The sequence below is a fragment of the Gallinula chloropus genome, assembly GCF_964237585.1.
Source record: "Gallinula chloropus genome assembly, chromosome: 14".
NCBI lineage: Eukaryota > Metazoa > Chordata > Aves > Gruiformes > Rallidae > Gallinula > Gallinula chloropus.
The window spans coordinates 8,944,335-8,963,310 of record NC_140099.1 but is presented as its reverse complement, the minus strand read 5'-3'; the positions used below and the strand labels follow the sequence as shown (position 1 = coordinate 8,963,310).

Genomic DNA, 18,976 nt, shown 5'->3' with positions numbered 1-18,976 from the left:
CAGCCCTGCACGGCTGCGCTGCCCCAGCACACGCTACCCCACCTCCGGCTCCTCAGGCGGCGGGTTCAGCCGCCCCTGAAGCGAGGCAGCGGATCCCCACGGCCCCCAGTGGCCGCTCCCCACAGCCGCATCTCCCGCCCTTTTCTCCCTGCAGCTCCGCCCCGCTCAGGCCGCACCGGACCCCGCGCCGAGAGGCCCCGCCCCCTCGGCACGTCGGGCCCACCCAAGGGCAGCTAGCGCGGCGCGTGCGCAGACGCGCAGTAAACAGGCGCCGCCGCTCCTCCCCCTTACGCCGTTTGCGTGGCCGCCTCCGCGCAGAGCCGCGAGCGCGCCGACGGCGGCGGCGATTGCGCAGTGGCGCTACATCCGGGCACTGGGGCAGGATGAATGCTCCTTTCCAAGATGGCGGCGGAGGGAGGAGGGAAGGAGATGAACGAGATTAAGACCCAGTTCACCACCCGGGAGGGGCTGTACAAGCTGCTGAGCCATTCGGAGTACAGCCGGCCTAACCGGGTGCCTTTCAACTCGCAGGGCTCCAACCCGGTCCGTGTTTCCTTCGTCAACGTCAACGACCAGAGCGGCAACGGGGACCGGCTCTGCTTCAATGTGGGCCGGGAGCTCTACTTCTACATCTACAAGGGGGTCCGCAAGGTACCGGGGCTCGGCCGCTGGGCTGGCGGGGAGTGGCGGGGGCTCCGCGCCGGCAGCCTGCCCAGGATCCGCCGGCTGCTAGTGGGGTGTGGGAGCCCCGCCGCGGGGGGCCGCGCCGTGGGCGGGGGGCAGAGACGGGGCCGCCTCTCCTTTGGCCCCCCCCGCGGCGGCCTCGGAGCTGCCAGTAGCCCGGTTCGTGGCCCCGTCGTGGCTGGGACTTCGGTCGCTCCCTCGATTAACTGGCTTGTAGGGTAGCGGTTAGGGGAGGGGTAACGTAGGCCTGGGCCGGAGGGCTCTGTGAGGGGACCGACGCCGGCTCGGTACTAGTGGGCTACGTCAAATACGGTGTCAGCGACCGCAAGAGTGAGGGGGGTGGGGGCTTTGAAGGGATGCGATTGTTTGCGCTCTCCTTGGTGTGCCGGAATGAGGGTTGGTTTTCCAAGACAACCCTGGGCCTCCTTCATCTGCTGCTTCAGGTCTGAGTTTGCTGGATGCTAATGCCTGGCGTGATTATGGTGGTGTTGGATCTCAGCTTCCAGGATCTTTCTAGCGTTGACTGGATGGCTACAGTATTCCCTGCAATCTTAGGCCTTTATTATGACTTTGAAGTATGGGCTGATTTTGGGGTTGTTTCTATATGGGAGCAGTGCAGTGAGCTGAGTTTTAAATGTCAGATAATTAACGCAGAGAAAGTTGCTCTTACAGAAAAGAACCATTGATGGACTTGAAAGATATTCCTTAAGTGTCATTATTTGATGTAGGACTAACAGTGCATGCGTTTGATCTCTCAGGTGACCGTATTCATGATCAAACCCCTTTTCTACTTGTTTCTTAAAGTCCTTGATTTTATGAGATTTAGAGAAGGATTCAGAATTTTTCATGCTGAGTGAAGGTGTGTCACTTCTGATATATGTAAACACAGATATCATGATTGTCAGGTTTCTATTTTGTGTTTCAAAAAAGTGGGTGTTCATTATTTTACATACTTAGTTTTCATCTGCCAGGATGTGAGCACCTTAAAATCTTCCCGCTCATAGCCCACCATTCAACCTGAGATGAAGGCACAGAGAACTAGTGAAATATGCAGGGCTGTGCAGGAGGTGAGCAAGAAATTATACCTGAATCTACTATGTACTAAGCTAGTGCCCATATCACTCCTCTTTTGTGTAAAATGTAAGCACCAACTGGAGAATAAAGCCTACGGGGTTATCTCTTGTCTGTGACTTGACAGATCTGATATGCTCTGTGTATTTACATGGAAAAGTGGCATGTGGATTTTAGTTTCACCTTTTGAGGAATTTTAATAATCTAGTTATGTTTCAAATAATACTTGGCCAATAGTTTAAGTATATGATGAGTATTTTGTATAAAATGGTATTTGCTATTTATAAGCTCCTGCTATCCGTGCTATTTATAGGTATTGCGGGTGGCAAAAGCTCTGAAAAATCTGTATCCTGAATTATTACTGTGTTTGGATTGTAGTATCTTAGGTTCATTTTTTACATAGCAAGTAGCTGCAGAGTTCTCTCACAGAGCAGGCCTTTATGTTGTGTAGTAATGGTGCATGTGATTCTTTTAAGTTGTCTTAGTCATCTCTTGCTACACTTCTGAACAAAAATCTAAGCCTGCAACTTCATTGAAAATAGGGAATTGAATAACTTTTTGAATTAGAAAACTTGCTTTAAATGTAATGCTTTAGGTGCTGGCGTGATGCACAGTGAAAAAATTTTAGTGTTGTCAGATTCTTCACTCGTGAGCTTTGAGGCATACCTGTTACCGTGTTAAATACTTCTTTTTTCTTGAGTAGTGTAAAACATACACATTGTTAGAACAGAATTAATTTCAGTGACCTTTTATAATGTTAACAATGTAAAATACACTGTATGTTCTATATGTATAATACATTAACTTTATTAAAATGAACCTTGAAAGAGCTGTAGTAGATTGAAACACGCTTATCAAAAATGCTGTAAGTAAGAATGAGGAAGATGGTCGGACTTAAACTTGTGATACTTGCTTCTTTGGAAATTATTTTGAACCCATTTGACTGGAAGCCATTGTTTTGTCTATGTACAAGCTTGCAATAAGAACAGGCTGATAGTCTTTGGACTGTTTGAGCTTTTCAGATTCAAAAGGTGACTATCGTAAAAGGGAGAGAGTTCTTGTTACCTGAATTGTCGATATGTAATTCTGCCTTAATCTGGGCAAAGAGAGTGATGGTATGCTGAAGACCAACCTAGTTGTGATCCTCTGCATAATAGAGATGACATCTTCAGCTTTAACTGTTAGTTCATAATTATCTAAGTATCCCCTAAAAAAATTTCCCTAATTACTTAAAGACTATAATTTTCATTTTGGCTAAAGCGTATTAGAATATTAGAGCATGAGTTCAGTTTAGTGAAGCCGTGCTGTGTGTATATATCAGTAGCAATGATTTTGTCTTTTTAAAACCTTTTATTAAGATCTGCTGCTTTCCTTCCTCTATTTTTACTAAAATGAATGAAAGAATCACCAGGACTTTATTTTAAGCAATGATGTCTGTTAGATACTGAGATAATTCTTGCATCAGTAATTCATTGCCGGTCAGGCCACATTAAGTAAGAATCACACTTAAGCCATGAATGACACTTAGGAATAAATAAAGTAATATTGAGTCAAAGATACCCCTGGAAAAAATATTTTTTTAAGTTAATGATGCTAAGTTTTCTTCTTTTAGTTTCCCTTAAATCCCAAATGCATTGCATCTGTTACATCTAGTTTGTAAGTCATCCTTTTAAGTAGACTGCTGAGGCATGTGTTATGTTTAGGACATTAAACCTATATAAAAAAAAAATAAACAACATTTCCAGGGATGTCTTTTTAACCTTGCTTCATTTTCCAAGAAACTTGGTTGAAAAGTTACTTCTAGTGTGCAAGACAGTAGTGTGGAGATTGGAGTACTAACAGGCAATGATAGTAGCTTGGTGTAGAGGCGAGAGTTTTGGAAAGCATTTCAAGTTCTCTTCAGAGACTTTTTGAAGGAAGAAGGTATTTTCTCCCAACTTTGTTGTTTGTCTCTTTTAAGGAAGCTGAGTTTTTACTGTTTCATTTTTTTCATGTTACCCCAAAACTTTACTATTACTGTGAAACACATCACCATGTTTCTATGTTTTCCATGTCATAGAAAACACTTCAAATCATGAGCTGGTGCGTTATTAGTTTTAAAATGAAACTTATGCAGGTCTCTTGTGTTCATAAGGCAAAACAAGCTTCCAGAAATCTTCTGCTTTCTGATTTCGATCCACTGAAAAAAGAAAGGAACCTATAGTTCAGTAAGGAGAAATTAAACCGTGATGGAATGAGATGTGGTTGTTTTACTTAAGTATGTAATAATTCTCAACTGAACTGTCAGTGGGCTTTCCCATTCACTCCTCCTTAAGGTTAGATGCGTATGGTGACCCTTGTTAAACAGAAAGGGTAAACTTTCATGAACTCAACTGATCTAATGATAGCTAAAAATGATGGTCCAGCAGTATAGTATCCTTCTGGCAGTATGCTCCTTTCTCCTTGCTGTGTTTGGCAGTGCTCAGCCTCTGGTGGAGCTAGTTCAGCTTGCTAAACCAGCAGCAAAATACTTGCTGTTTTTCTGGGCAGATTTTCTCTTGGCTGGGGGAGTTGAAATGTCTCATCTTGGGATAGAATATTAGCAGGCACAGCATGAGTAAAGAGTGTTGGGGGTGGTGGAAAGGAACAGAGCTACCCCCTTCAGTGGCCTGGGCTGTCAGATTGGATCCACTGCCTTATGATGTCTTGCCTGAATAAAGCCTTTCTTCTGCCTTAAGTCAGATTCAGAATGATCTGTTCTTGGGGAATTGTTGACTTAATTTTGATTAAGAGAGTTATAGGTGTCAAAGGAAAATTTCTGTTTTGGGGATTTGCTTCTTTATGGAGTAGGGTTATAAGGTAATCATTGAAAAATTACTGCTCAGACTATGATGCAATGATGCTTTGGATGGGTTGCCTTTTCCTGCAGCCCCAAATCAGGAGTGAGGGCTGTTACTTGGCTCTGGCTTATGAGACAGTCTTGGGGTACTGAGATACGGTTTGTGGCTAGTTTTGCAAAATGATTTATTAGATTCATTAGGCTGGAAAAGGAGAGCACGATCTCATCTCTCTTGCCTTAGGAATGACTGACAAGACAAGGCTTTCTAGATTGTTGCTGACATTACCTATCAGTTTCCCTACTAGGAAGCTAGTGAATCTTCCTTTAAGGAATTGTGTATGTGATAATTAATGTGTTATTCTCTATATTTTGTAAAGGTTTCTGGCCAAGATAGTCTGCAGCTGTCCCTGCAGTACAGCCAGATACAAGTACATACTAGCAGTAGTGTTGCGTGGTGCAGTCTTAGCTTTTATGTGACATATTGGGAAATTATGAAAATAGAATGTGTATGCATTTTACTTAAATTCTGGCTGCCTACTCTGTTAACATGTGGCAGACTTTCCTAACGTTGGGTTGGTAGTTTTGGGAGGGGTTTTTTTGAGCCTTTTTCATAAAGAGGTTTGTCTTTAGTTTTACTTTTTCCCTAAAGCAGCAGTCTGTCAGTAACTATATCAGTAATTAGTGTATTATAGGAAGCTGTAATGGTGTTGGAGTAGAAACATGTAGGTAATAAGCTCAAGTTGGTAGAGGCATGGAGGGCAGATTCTGTTGACTGCTTTTCAGCCTTACATTTAGCAAGTGGCTTATAAGTAATAATATTTATACTTAGGCAAAAGTGATCTTGTATCTCAACTTCTTTTATTAAGACTTTGCGTACTCATGATCTGTAAAAATACCCATCATGTGTAGGATTCCCTCCTTTGCAGTTTTCTAAATTACTTTTGTTATGTATGGGTTGATACTGGAGTCTTTGACCAGTTGAGAAGTGTTACCCTTGGTGGTAACTTCCATTCATTTCATAGACTGTTCATCTAAGATCTTGTTGCAATGACAGAATAATAATGTGTGGCATTTGTCATTGGACAGATTGCTCTGGGAAGAGTAGTGAGAGAGAATTCTAGGTTGGAAGCTAGAATCTGTGGGGAAAACCAGCAAATTTTCTCAAGATGTGGTGGGACAGTGTGTTTATATTACTGTATATTTAGAGATTACTAAGATGTGTCAGGCCTCTGAAAAAGATGTACATTTTAATAGTGTGTATAAGCTATAAAAACCCTGATACTGTAGAGATCTTAGAAGATGCACTTGCTCTGAAGCAGAGGGATGTATACCTGTGTCTTTGACCAGTTTTTAAACTTTCAGTGACAAGAATTCTACAGCCTTCTTAAATTGTTTTGGTGTTTATATGTGTGCCCCCCCCCCCCCCTCCCCCCCAATTTAATTAAACTTCTTGTTCAAGGAAAAAACAAAAAGCAACAGGCTGAATGCTGGTTTTTGCTGTGGGCATAGAGAACAGTTGACCGTTGCCTTTGGCTTTAACATATTCAAAAACTTGTTAATTTGTCCTCTCCTTTTTCCAAAGGTAATAAATACATCTATTTTTGTTAAACTTCTCAGATCTTGAGTTCCAAATGTTTGATTGATCTCCTCTATATTGGCTTCCATTAGCTTGCATAAACTAGATACAGTACTTCCACTGTGACTTAAGTGTAGAGTAAGGGAGAATTATTGCTTGATGTGTCTGGCCTCTAATATTCTCACTCATGAATTGAATAACATTGACATATTTTAATCCTGCTAATTGTTTTGACCTGCCTGAATTGTTTCTTATATTGCTGCTTTCTCTCCATTTTTATCCATATTTTCATTCTTTTTGGTTTCTGTTTATAAATGCAGCGTTTTAATTTAGTTTTATTAAATCTATTAGAGGATGTTTTTATTTACAGTTCTGTGCTACATACAGCAAAAATTTCTTCCAGTCTTGATTTTATTCATAAATTTTATGTGTACTTTCATCCATTAACAAAAGTATCTCATAGAACTTAAGAACCATGTGTAGCCTTTGCTGCTGACCTTTTTCTCAGGTTTGGGTTTGTTTTTTTTTTTTCAGAAGATAAATTAGACTTGTTTGGTGCTTCCTTTTGGCAAGTTTGTCTTGTATGCTTTTCCCCCCTTTGTCTAGTGACTTATAGTCCATTCTGTCTCAGTGGTTTTGATACCAAAGCAAGGCGTATTACCATAACTATCAAATTCTGCTACAAAGTGTTCTGGGTTTAAATATGTATTTATATCAGAACCAAACATTACTCGTACTGTCAGAGAGATGCAAAGGTGGCTAAAGGGAAGTTTTTAAAGAAATTCTGTAATTTCTTCCTGATTTGTTCCTTCTCTGTCTTGTAGATAATAGTTATGTTGGGACAGGATTTGCCAGTGGAGATATTGTGAGTAGATCAGTAGTACGTCACCTGTTGATCTGTGCTTCTGAAGGTATTTGAAAGTCTCTTGGAAACTTGTTTCAGGTGTTTAATGAATGGATATACTTAGCAGTTTGAGTTTTATTATGTAGATAGGCATTTTCTTTCTTAATTCTAGCTGGGCTGTAGTGAGGGCTGCCAAGAGATGTTACAGAATGTTCCTGTAGAGTTTTCTGAAAGATACAGGTTTTTGGTAACTCCTTTCCTTCAATTTATGCTTCTGAAGGAAATAGTGATGATCCAATATAGATTACCAGAGTATAGGTAGATTTAGGTGTTTAACTCTGTTGTGAGGCATATATAGAGCAACTAGGACTGGCTTAAGTAAAAGAAAAGAGGAAAAACAGATTTAAAATGACAGTGTTATACTGTTAAATGTTCTTGCTGTGGAAGAGAACAAAATGTATGCACTTGGTGGAGCTTGAGAGATGATGATCATCTGGGGGCTACTTCTGAGTAGTAGGTGGTGGCATTAGTCTGTAGTATTTTTGTTTCTCCTAGTCTGTACTTCAAGCTCGTATCACCACTGTTTGCCTTCCATAAGCTATTGCAGGATATTCTCTGAAGGATTACTCTTGCAGGGAATAGTTCATTTATCTGTGGCTGCCTGTTTGGCTGGCACGTTGGAAAATGAGTACTAGGGTATACAGGCCAAACCCTTGAACTGGTATGTAGTATTTTATAGACAGTAAAATTGTGCATATGTGTGGTTGGTTGGGGGTTTTATTGCCACTGCAGGTATAATTTTTTGTTTGTATTGTATTGGAGTGTATTTGTAGTAATATTACCCTTAGGTGAATTCAGCTGGGACAATATAAATTAGTGTAAAACCATCGATTGTGGCATTTATTCTTTGCAGACTGACAAAACTTTAGTCATAATGCTTCACAAATGCAAACAATGGTAATTTGTAACAAACACTTCTGTGTCTGTGCTGAGTTTTGTGGGCTGGCTTTGTCAGAATATTTACAAAAGGGTTGTGCTACATGCTTAAATTGCAAGGAGTATGCATTATGCTTTGACATCTGACAGTCGGCAGAACAGTTAAATAGTTAACTATTAGTAGTCAAAATGTACATTGAAGATGTCTCAAATTCTAATTAAAATGTTGCCTAGACCCATTTCTGAGAGGATTGCAAGCCAAAATTGACTTGTTTGACATTCTAGAATCAAATTTAATGCCCTAGTTTGATGTATTATTGTAGTTCTCTGGCTAAAGGGAACCTACCTGAAATACTTTCTTTTGAAGCACATGTGTCCAAAGGCCACTTGCTGTCCAGTTGTCATGACTATGCACTGACACTTTGGCAGGTTACTATTTGAATATGGTGCCATTTAATGCCAATAGTGCCCAATAACACTGTCCTTTTCAAAAGTTTAAGGAAACTAAAAAGTAACATTGAATGTGCCGTACTGTAAGTTAAAGTAATAATACTCTGTTGTGTCCTCAGAAATCAAATATTTTTCCTTCCCTCTCTGCACTTGTAAGCCCAAATATACATGCAGTCTGTCTTCTGGCATCTACGTACCTCCCATTCCTTGTCCCCGGGAACTTAAAATAAAGCAGCTGCTTTTGTTCTGGCTTCTGTTTAGCAGACTGTTGGTAGACTAGATGTAGCTCTTTAGTCTTTGTGGGCAGGACCACCAGCCGCTACAGTTGAAATCTTTCCAGTGGCAGTGTCATAACTTGAGTTGGAATTTTTCTTTTGCATTATTCAATAAAGCTGCTCATAATGGAATGATAGATCTCTAATAGATACTTTCTGCAAATTGATTTCAGTTTTGGTTTACCAACTATAATCGGTCTTTAATTTCATTAGTTAATCATAAGGTTCTCATGTGGATGTAATGGTCAAAGAAATAATACTTTATTCTTTTTTCTTTCCCGTTTTTAACTGTGTGGGATTGGAAGGTGGCTGTACTAAACAGTTTTTGGTTTAATAATGCCTAATTTTTGTACACCTAGTGCTGTATTAGACTAAATGCTAGTCTAAGCAAAAACTTACACTTAAAAATGCCCTGGAGTAGGGAGACAACATTGGATGTTATGAGCAAACTTCGTTATCCTCAGTCTCCTAGGAATAAAAAAAAAGTAATTGTTGTTATCTTACTGGAAGTTTGCAAACATTTTTCAGGAAAGTGATGCCATGTAAAACTTTGAGAGGACTCCAGGCTCCAGTTAATGGCTTTAATGTTCCCCTTCACCTAAAGGAAGGGAGAGAAGTGACAACAGGAGACTGAATGGGTGTCTATATATATTCAATCTGTCTGTTACAAAATCAGTGAATCCGGTGAAATAAACTATTGGAATGATGTCTTAATGACACTTTAGCTTGCATAGTCACATGGATAATGCACCAAGTCTGACTTAGATAAATGCTGTAACCATAACAAAGATGTTCTTTAAACTAATGCATGTGTTATTTAAACGAAAGTTGAGGGGGATGGCAACCTCCATCCATCTCACTCTTACCGGTTTGATGCCAGTGCCAGCACTAGATGCCCAGAGCTAGGAGAAGGATCACAGGTCAGCAGGAGAGCACCTGAAGTGCAGCACAAAGGAATTTCAAGTGCTCTACCCACACTGCCCAAGCCTCAGAAGGCAGAGACAGGAAGAATGAAGAACTGCCCACCTTAGGAGAAGACTGGGTTCAAGACCATTTATGAAACCTGAAGGTGCACAAGTTCATGGGGCCTGATGATATGCATCCACGGGTCCTGGTGGGTGAAGTTGCTAAGCCACTCTCTATCATATCTGAGAAGTCATGGCAGTCTGGTGACTAGAAAAGGGGAAACAGAACCCCCATTTTTAAAAAAAAGGAAAGAAGGGAGATACAGGAAACTATGGGCTGGTCAGTCACACCTCTGTGCCCAGCAAGACTACAGAGCAGATCTCCCTGGAAACTGTCCTAAGGCACATGGAAAATAAGGAGGTGATTGGTAATAGTCAACGCGCCTTAACTAAGGGTGAATTGTGCTTGACAATGTGGTGGCCTTCTCAATGTGGTTTGTGTTGATGGATAAGGACAGAGCAACCGCTGTCATCTAACCGGGCTTGTACAAAGCATTTGATGCTGTTCCACATGACATTCTTGTCTCTAAATTGGACACGTGGATTTGATGGATAGCCCACTCAGTGGATAAGGAGTTGGCTGGGTGGTCACACAGCTTTGTGGTTAGTGGGTCAATGTCCAAGTAGAGATCAGTGATGAGTGGTGTTCCTTGGGTGCTAGTATTGTAATCAGAACTATTTAACATCTTTGTCATCAACATGGACAGTGGGATTGAGTGCACCTTTCGCAAGTTTGCTGATGCCACCAAGCTGTGTTGTGTGTTCAACATGCTGGAGGGACCTTGTCAGGCTTGAGGGATGGGACCATGTGAACCTTATGAAATCAAGCAAGGCCAAGTGCAGGGTCCTGCACAAAGTTTGGGACAATCCCGAGCACAGTTACAGGCTGGGTGAGAATGGATTGAGAGCAGCTTTGAGGAGGACTTGGTGTATAAGAAGCTCAACATGAGCTGGCAATGTGTGCTTGCAGGCCAGAAAGCCAACCGTTTCCTGGCTGCATCAAAAGAAGCCTGACCAGGAGGTTGAGGGAGGGGATTCTTCCCACTCCATGTTCATGAGACCCTTTGGTGGTACTCAAGATGATTCATACTTTTCTTCATTGTCAGAGTAACAGAGGACTCGCTGTCAGTGAAGTTACTGCAGCAGGCTGGAGGCAGCTTGCTTAGCTGTTCTCTCATGGTAGCAGCATGCACTTCTGTTCCCTCTGAGCAGTACGTAGCCCCTTTGGCAAAAAAGTATTGGGCTGGCATTGATGTGTGTAGTGTTTTCTTCAATCCTGAACTGATAGAGGCACTGATTGTACATAAGAGAGAGATGAAAGGGGCTGCTAGAAAGATCAGTGCTCAGAGAAGTCCAGTCATGACACAAAAAATTATTTTGCTGTGCTTTCTCTTCAGTCACTTGGAAACCCTTTCTTTGTTTGTATCACCTCTGACTAGCAGGTGTTTTCCAGCTGTGGCATGTCCAGTGTGAGCTGATATAAAGAAGAATTTATATTTGGACAACTTGCTGATATTTGAGCTGGCTAAAGGTCTGATTATCTTTTACAGCAGGAATCCCTAGCATGCATAGGATTAGTATGCCCATATCAGTGGGAGGGGTGATTTAATGGTTGGGCTGTGTTCTCTCATTAGCCTTGGTTAGCCATTTAGTTCTGTGCCCTTCTACAGGCTTCTGTTAGGACCTTTAGCAAAGCGTTTGAAATATGGGCAGTTTCCAAGTGGCCAGCACTAATGGCTGCAGGAAGAGATCAGTAGGTGACAATAGATAGTCTGGTCTCTCCCTCCCACTCTTGAGACAAAATTCAGCCTCAGGTAAGAGACAATGTTATGTGACCATCTGGTATATTAAATAGTGTTAAAGCCATTTAGTGGTAATTTTTAAAGAAAGTTTTAATAACAGACGAAAGGTTTTTGTTTTGCCTTGTTCTTTGACCCCACATAATACCAATACCAGTGAAACTGTCAGCACTTAGTATTACTCAAAGTATCTTAATGCTTTGCTTACTATGAAATAAGGCTATTGAGAAGTTAGTGCTGAAATTTGGAACATGCTGTCTTTTGCTCTAAAACTGCTCAGGCAGGATTCTGGCCTGCAAACTAGGTGGTACCTTAGACCTTGTACATGCCAGACTGTGGGAAATCTGAGTTCACTGCAGGATCTGTGTTGGGGGTTTGGTTCTTCACATTTGTTTTTTTAGTAGCCTGTGCCCCTATTTTTGCCTAGTTGGGTTGGGTCATTACAAAGTGTCTTCAACCCCTGAAGACACATTTCAAATTAATGACTTGAGGACAAGAGTTAAGGCAAATATGCTATTTCATCTGCCTGTTCCTAAATACGACCAGAAAAAGCATAAACCAATGGTCCTCAGTCTGGTTTTGGAGCATAGGTTATATGCAGTTGGTCTCTAATTGATTCACCTAACTTCTGTAGAACTGTTCTGGGGCTCTTAGAATAACAGCTAGTTAAATCTTATTTTTAGTACAGAAGTAATTAGGGCTTTGTTCCAGTAATATTTTGTTAACATGCTGCAACATGATGGAGTTATGGGCTTAATAAAAACTCTGTTTCAAAAATGCCCAGTATTCCTGTAAGGCTTGCAAAATCCAACAGTAGCCAGCAAAGACTTAATTCTGACTTGCTGGATAGACATTATGTTGTATTTGACTCTTATTGAGCTTTATAATGGGAAAAAAAAATTGATTAACAATTAACTGATACAGTAAAATAAGTTTCCATAGCAACAGGGCAATGCAAGGTACAATTATTCAAACTGCTTTTCTGTAACAGATAATTTTTTCTTACAAGCAGTGAATTTACACTGTTGGACTAAAACATTGTTTTGTTATAGCAACAGATAATCCTGAGCTCTTTCACTGCTGCCTTTTTTTTTCCTTTTTTGTTTTCCCTCTCCAAAGAAATAATTTTTCCTCTTATGTGCTGAAAATGGGATGGGGGGAGTTTTCAAAGAATAAATGTGGTGGACTTATGGAAACTTGCCCTACTGCTACCTGTCTGTCTGTTATTTAGTCTAAGGGAGTTGTACTGGATATGTTGTGGTTCAGTATGTATCTATACTTCTACCTGTTGACAAGTCTACATGAAGCTGAACTTGCTCTAATTTAATAATAATGATCATATAGTAGCTTGCAAATTTTAAGTAAATCAATTTAGTCCTATGATGATTCCCTGAATCAGTCAGGCTTTTGGGTATTTGTGCTTTTTATGTTTAAAGTCTCTGTATTTTATTTCAGTAATTCTGAGCACCCTTAGAGGGTCTACTTTAAGCTTCACCATTCAAATTGGAAGAGATTAGGGTACTGTCAAGGGACTGCAGGTGTTGGGTTGGGGTTTTTTTTTGCATTATAACATACTTGTAAAGCCAACTTTTAGATGTTACTGTGTTTTGATCTTTTTAAAGTTAGACACTTGAACAACTTCAGTGATGAAGTTGCAGCAGCCTTAATCTTTCACAGGAAGCTTAATTTTGTGTAATGGTTTCTAAGGGTACTTAGGAAGTCTGATCACTTGAAATAACAAAAGCAGCAGTTCTGTCTGGCAAGCTGTATGTACAGTCAACCTCAAGGGATGCTACTGATACCTGTGCATGTATTTTTCTGATATCATAACAAAACCCTACCAGTTTTTCAGAGAAGAAAAAAATATGGTTCAAAGCCAAAGTGAAAGTAGTTGCTTTGAAAGTTTGACTGTCTAAAGCAGTAGCCCAACAGGTCAGGGAACTTTGTGTGTGTTTGCATGGGGAGGAGATTAACAACTTTGAGATGACGCTATCATTAAGTCATGCAATGTTTACAGTTTGTTCCATGTTTTGAGCACCATCTAAAAGCAGCCTGCCAGCTCTGATTTAAATCAGTGTCACCTTTAAGAAGTATAATTTTCTAACCAGTTTTACTTAGAGCTAATTTTCTAACCAGTTTTACTTAGAGCTGAGCCAATTTAAACCAGTTCCCAGTGAAAGTAACTTACTAAGTGTTTAGTAAGTATCCCAACTGAGCCTGTGAGCAGAATGAGAACAGTTCACAGATTCAGAGGGGTTGGAAGGGACCTCTGGAGGTCTAGTCAAACCCCCTCCTGCTAGAGCACCTTGCACAGGATTGCATTCAGAAGGTCTTGAATATCTCCACAGAAGGAGAATCCAACAACCCTTGTGACGTAATGTGTGGTTTGGAATCCATTTGATATTTACATACATATTTTTCTTATTTTAATTTGTTTCTTACATCTAGTAAATGTATTTTATCTTTGTTCAGCTCATCTGAATTATGGCTCGTTCCACATTAAAAGCAGGTGAGAAAGGACTGATTATAAGTGTAGGCAACAGTGTGACTAGACTGTAGGAGTAGGAGGAAATGAAAAGATCCACTGGAGGATAAGGAACAAGGAGGAGATCAAAAAGATAACTATTACTTTTTTGCTTTAGAGCTATGGATCTGATAAAACTTACTAGAATATAACTATTGAGGAGTTACAGTTAACTAAGCATAAATCTTAATCTTGCAGAACGTAATTATGAAGTGTAGTTAAGAAAAGAGATAATTGTCACACTTTGCTTTTGAGGAACTGAGAAAATGAAGAGATTATGTGCTTCATTGCATTCCAAGCTTTACAGAAGGTGATAAATTCTTTATGCATTATGTGACAGTCTGTAAGTATTGCAGCATTCATGAGAATATCTGTAATGAGCTCTAATATTGTGAAATTAGTTGTTTTTAATTCACCATATTCCTTATAGTGAAAACTTCTACTAAAAAACCTTTGATTGCCTGTGATGCCAGCGATGGACAGGTGTTTTCTTAAGGCTTATTACTGGTTGTATTTACATAGAGAAAAAAACATTCAAGTCCACTACTCTCACCCCTTCCCCAAAAACCCAACAAAACACTCCAACAACAAAAGAACCCCTAAAAACCCGTGCAGAATCCTAAACTGCTGCAAGTTACTTTCAGGTTTAAGTTTTGGCAATCTGAGGGGAGTAGACTTCTATGTTAATTTGGTTTGATTGAAGTAAAACATTGTCAACTGAAGGAAAGTGTTAATGTATAATATGTGTTATACAAGCAGTTTTATTTGAAGTCAGGTGCTCAGCCTTTCTAGTGTGATGCTGTGGTAGTATGGAAGAAGAATAACTGAAGTTCACATCCTTAGGAAGCAGCAATTTTAGATTGGTATAATAGGTATTTTAACTGAGGGAGTTCTGCAGAACCTTAAACACTGTCTGTTCTGAAATGAGGAGAGAATTAAAATATGTAGCTCTTTTATCTTTTTATATATTTCACTGATTACAAGGACTGTGATGTCAGCTTCTCTGGAGCCATTCTAACAGGCCTGGACATGATCTTGTGCAACCTGCTCTAGGTGATCTTGCTTTAACGGGGGGGTTGGACTAGGTGATCTCCAGAGGTGCCTTCCAACCCTTACTGTTCTATGAATCTCTTAACTGTTGGGAAGAGAGCTTGAAGTTGAGATTTCCTTGGAGTGATTTTTGGAAACAGTTAATGTTTTCATGGGTAATATTGGGACAAAGAAGTAAGAACATGTGCATGATGGTGAAATTCTCAAGAAAATTGGGTGGCATTGCTGTTTGTAATCAGAGTATTTTATAAGGAGAAACAAGCTGATTCTAGAACAATAAGTTAAGTGAAACTTCATTGAAAAAATACATACTTAGGGATTTTTTTTTTCTTCAGCCATAAAACTGTGAAAAGATTACAACCAGAGTGTAATGTTGATTACAAGCTGAGCCAGCTTGTGATACAGCTGTTGAAGGCAGGAGGCAATAACTGCAACTCAGATGTAGCAAATGAGGTTTGCCAATAGGAATAAGGAAGTGTCTTTAGTGCCATTGTACAAGGCATTGAAAAGATGGCTTTAATATTGTCTGAAATTGCAGTTGCTGGAGTTGATGGTGATTTTCAAATCCTGCTACTAGAAGATACTGTCTAATGTAAATCTGGAAAAAGAAGAGTGATTTTAATTAGCTGAGTAAAGCAATCACTGTTTCTTAAAGCACTAAAATAAGAGACAAAAGATGGGAGAGAATAAACAATACAAAACTTTCCCTACATGTATGAGAGACACCGCCAATTCTCCCACAAATCCCAATCATGCAAAATTCAGTCAATTTGTAAGGATCACACTTTGACTAGCCCTGCTGTAAGCTGTTGCTCATAGTTGAACTGTAAAGTTCAAAGAAACGCTAGCAACTACAGCTTGGCTTTGCCCTGCTAATGTTAATCCTAAAGTATGTTATCCAGTTACCTGGCCCCTCTTGCTCTACAACAGAATGGTTTTACACTAGGGTACAAGCTTTAATGTATGGAAGCTGTCTTTTTCATTTAAAAGCACTCATGGGACAGATTTTCCTTTCTGCTATGAATGCAAATGTTGATTCACAGGAGAGAAGATAGTGTCAAATAAAGACTCTTTGCTCTTCTAGTGTAGCTCGTTCTATAGTGAATATACTTGGTTCCTCACACTTGAATACATTCTCTTTATTTGATTGCTGTTTGTGCTCATTTTTAGCAATAAAGTTTCCATTACTCTCCCGTTTTAAACAACAGCAAAAATCCTTTGAGGTTTGTAATAGTTAATAAGGTGATTCCTCTAGTATGAGAATTGCTTTACTCACTGGAATGCATTAGGATGTTAATGTGTCTTGATCAGTATGCAGCACTAAACAGTTAAACAGAATTTCAAGTAGAGGCTCAGGCTGCTTGGTTACTGTGGCAAACACTGTAGGAAATTCAGGCCAAAGTTTGGAAACTACCATACACAAAAGAAAACTCATAAACTGAAATAATCACTTTGGAGAATAAATGTAGTTGTTTATAATTTCCTAGAATCCCTTTTCCAAATAATACTATTTTAAAATCCTTTTTTATCAAGCAAATCTTAATTGCCAGTTTGGAGTTTTGCACAAAGCAGGCACTGCTCACACGCAGGGAAGAGTGGCATTCTTTGTTGGTTTGCCCTCTAACTGCAAGGGCATTGAGTGAATAGAATAGCCTCTTGGAGACAGATAAATTACTTAAGTACCATAATAGAGGTTGACATATTTTCAGTGTGCCATGTCTTGTTTAACAGATATGACCAGCGTGCACATATATAATGATTTGCCTGTGTTAGTAATTACATGTATGTTACATCATATATAAAAGTCTATATATTTACTGATTCATGTGAAAGATTTGGAAGTATTTAATTAACTTTCCCACAGTTGTTTTGTCTTAAGGCTTGCTAACTGTAACAAAGATCTCTATATTGGTGTTTTAATGGGGTGAATCTCACTTTGATGGTTTCCCTGTTTGATCAGCTATCTTTCAACTGTCTGTGAACACAGTATTTCATATTGCAGTCCCCTCAGTATGTTGTGGCAAAGTCTGACATCATTGCATGTGACTTGCTGTACAGTTTTCTGTAGGTGTGGTCACTTGCAAGTCAGGCAGTTATTTTTCTCTTTCTGAATGCAAATTACTATGTGTATTTACATGTATCTTTTCCAAAAATCTTACTGCCCAAAGGCTAAGCTATTATGTGGAAAGGTCATTCTGTAGCTTGAGAGAGTCACTGCTTCTAAAAATCTCTGAAGATCAAGGCTAGAGTTGTAGTTGGACATGGAGAATGTGTGCATCTACCCTGGCATGTGGCTCAACCTCATCGCTTTATGCATTGCATAATCTGGATTGGAGATTATGTTAGATAGGTGGAGGCTAGGGGAAAGCAGTTTAAATTGTTATTATTGAGAAACTACAAGTAATTTGCTGTTGCCTTTATAGTGTGCTGTGTCTTGGGGAGGAAGACGATGTAGTGATTACTGAGAAGTGGTGTCACTGGAACATGGAGTGTTGAAGGTGATGGAACAAGCAGTTCAGTACTAGGTTGAAACGGCGTTTGGGAGCTCTCATGAGTTATAAATGTACAAGGGCCGAGTTGCAGACTTGTTACAGGTAGTAACTGCTATATTGAATTACAGGTTAGTCTGTGCTTTTTGCTGACTCCTTTAAAAAGGGGTTTACTGATCACTTTATAATTAAAACAATTTTAAAAAGTAAAATGTGAAAACATGTGGAAAGTTGTACTAGTGCTTAACTTGGAGGCTACAGGAAGTAAGCTGTGAAAAAGAATGAGTAAATGATATTACATTATATAAATCAATGTCCATTTAAAAGTGTTAATACAGGCCTAAAAAAAGGATTATTACAAGGATTCAGAGAAATGGTGAAAGTTGTGATAGCTGAAAACTTCTGTAGAAATACTGAAAAGGATGGAAGAATTTATTCTAGAAAGTGATTTAAGTGCTGTGTATATAAGGAATGTTTTGTCTTTTTGAGGGAACAAGAAGGTATTCAATAAAATCAGAGTGAAACAAAATTCAGAACTCATCCTTTTCCCCCATATATTTAACTATATCAGGATGTGTTGCTCTAGTCATTTAACACCCATTTTCTATTCCTTGTTTAGTTAAAATCTGGTGATATTTGTAATGCCATGTAGTTGTTAATGAAAAAAAAAGCCCCAACCCTGTAAAGGATTATTAAACTTTCATATTTGCAATGTAAATGGCTTCCTGAAAGAAACCTAGAAAGGACAATAATCCATTAAAGCAACTCACTTCTTGAGCTTCTGGAACTAATGAAGAAATAGTATTGGAGTAAAAAGTCTTGGATTGTAGTTCTGCAGTCTGTGATCGTGTGGTTTGTATGTGTGATGACTTGTTAAATCTGTGTCTTAAAAATTTATGCTAGTGAGGGAGAGACCAGTCTAAAAATGTGACCTGGTATCCATGCTTTATTAATAGCAGTGAGAGATCATTGTTTTGAACTTAAAACTGCACAGTGAGATCTCTTTCTTGCATGTCTCCTTAAAAAGAGCTGAGTAGGGGGAGAGGAGGAGGAAGGTGTCTGCACTGCACGCAGAACATACGTGAGTCTGAGTTAGGTTTCTGTTGAAGAGGTTTTTATCCAACAGGCTGAGCTACAGTTGAGCCAGAATTCTGTAGACCAGCTACTGGGAAGAGACAATAATATTGATATCACATCATCTTTTGCCTTCTTCCTATTAAAAAAAAAAAAAAGGCAACTAATTGCTTAAACCAAAATAGACCATCTAATTCAGTTCATGTCTGTTGGGAGTGTGTGATACAGTGACTCCATTCAGAGCTGTTTGAGTTTAACCAGCCTGTTTACAGATTTAGTGGGGCCGAGTGGGTAACATTGAAGTGAAAGTATCAATTTTTATCTGAATGGATCATGTTGTTAATTGACAACCGCTGTAAGGTGAGCTTGCAGAAGGAACTGTGACATACAGCTTTTGTTAATTGTTCTGCAGTGTGGGTTT

General features: G+C 39.6%; 1 protein-coding gene across 7 annotated transcripts in view; it reads left to right on the top strand.

Annotated features, from left to right (window-relative positions):
• Positions 1 to 387: 387 nt before the first annotated feature.
• WDR20 (WD repeat domain 20) overlaps positions 388 to 18,976 on the top strand; it is a gene marked incomplete at both ends in the record, with an annotated part of 45,128 nt that continues 26,539 nt past the window's right edge. For 4 of the 7 annotated variants that reach the window (XM_084270613.1, XM_084270610.1, XM_084270612.1 and 1 more), the window contains one exon: positions 403 to 651. In XM_084270613.1, coding sequence (XP_084126739.1) covers positions 403 to 651 — 249 coding nt within the window. Of the gene's footprint in view, positions 684 to 18,976 lie in introns of all 7 variants that reach the window. The other 3 variants (XM_084270609.1, XM_084270608.1, XM_084270611.1) reach the window with 2 other exon arrangements.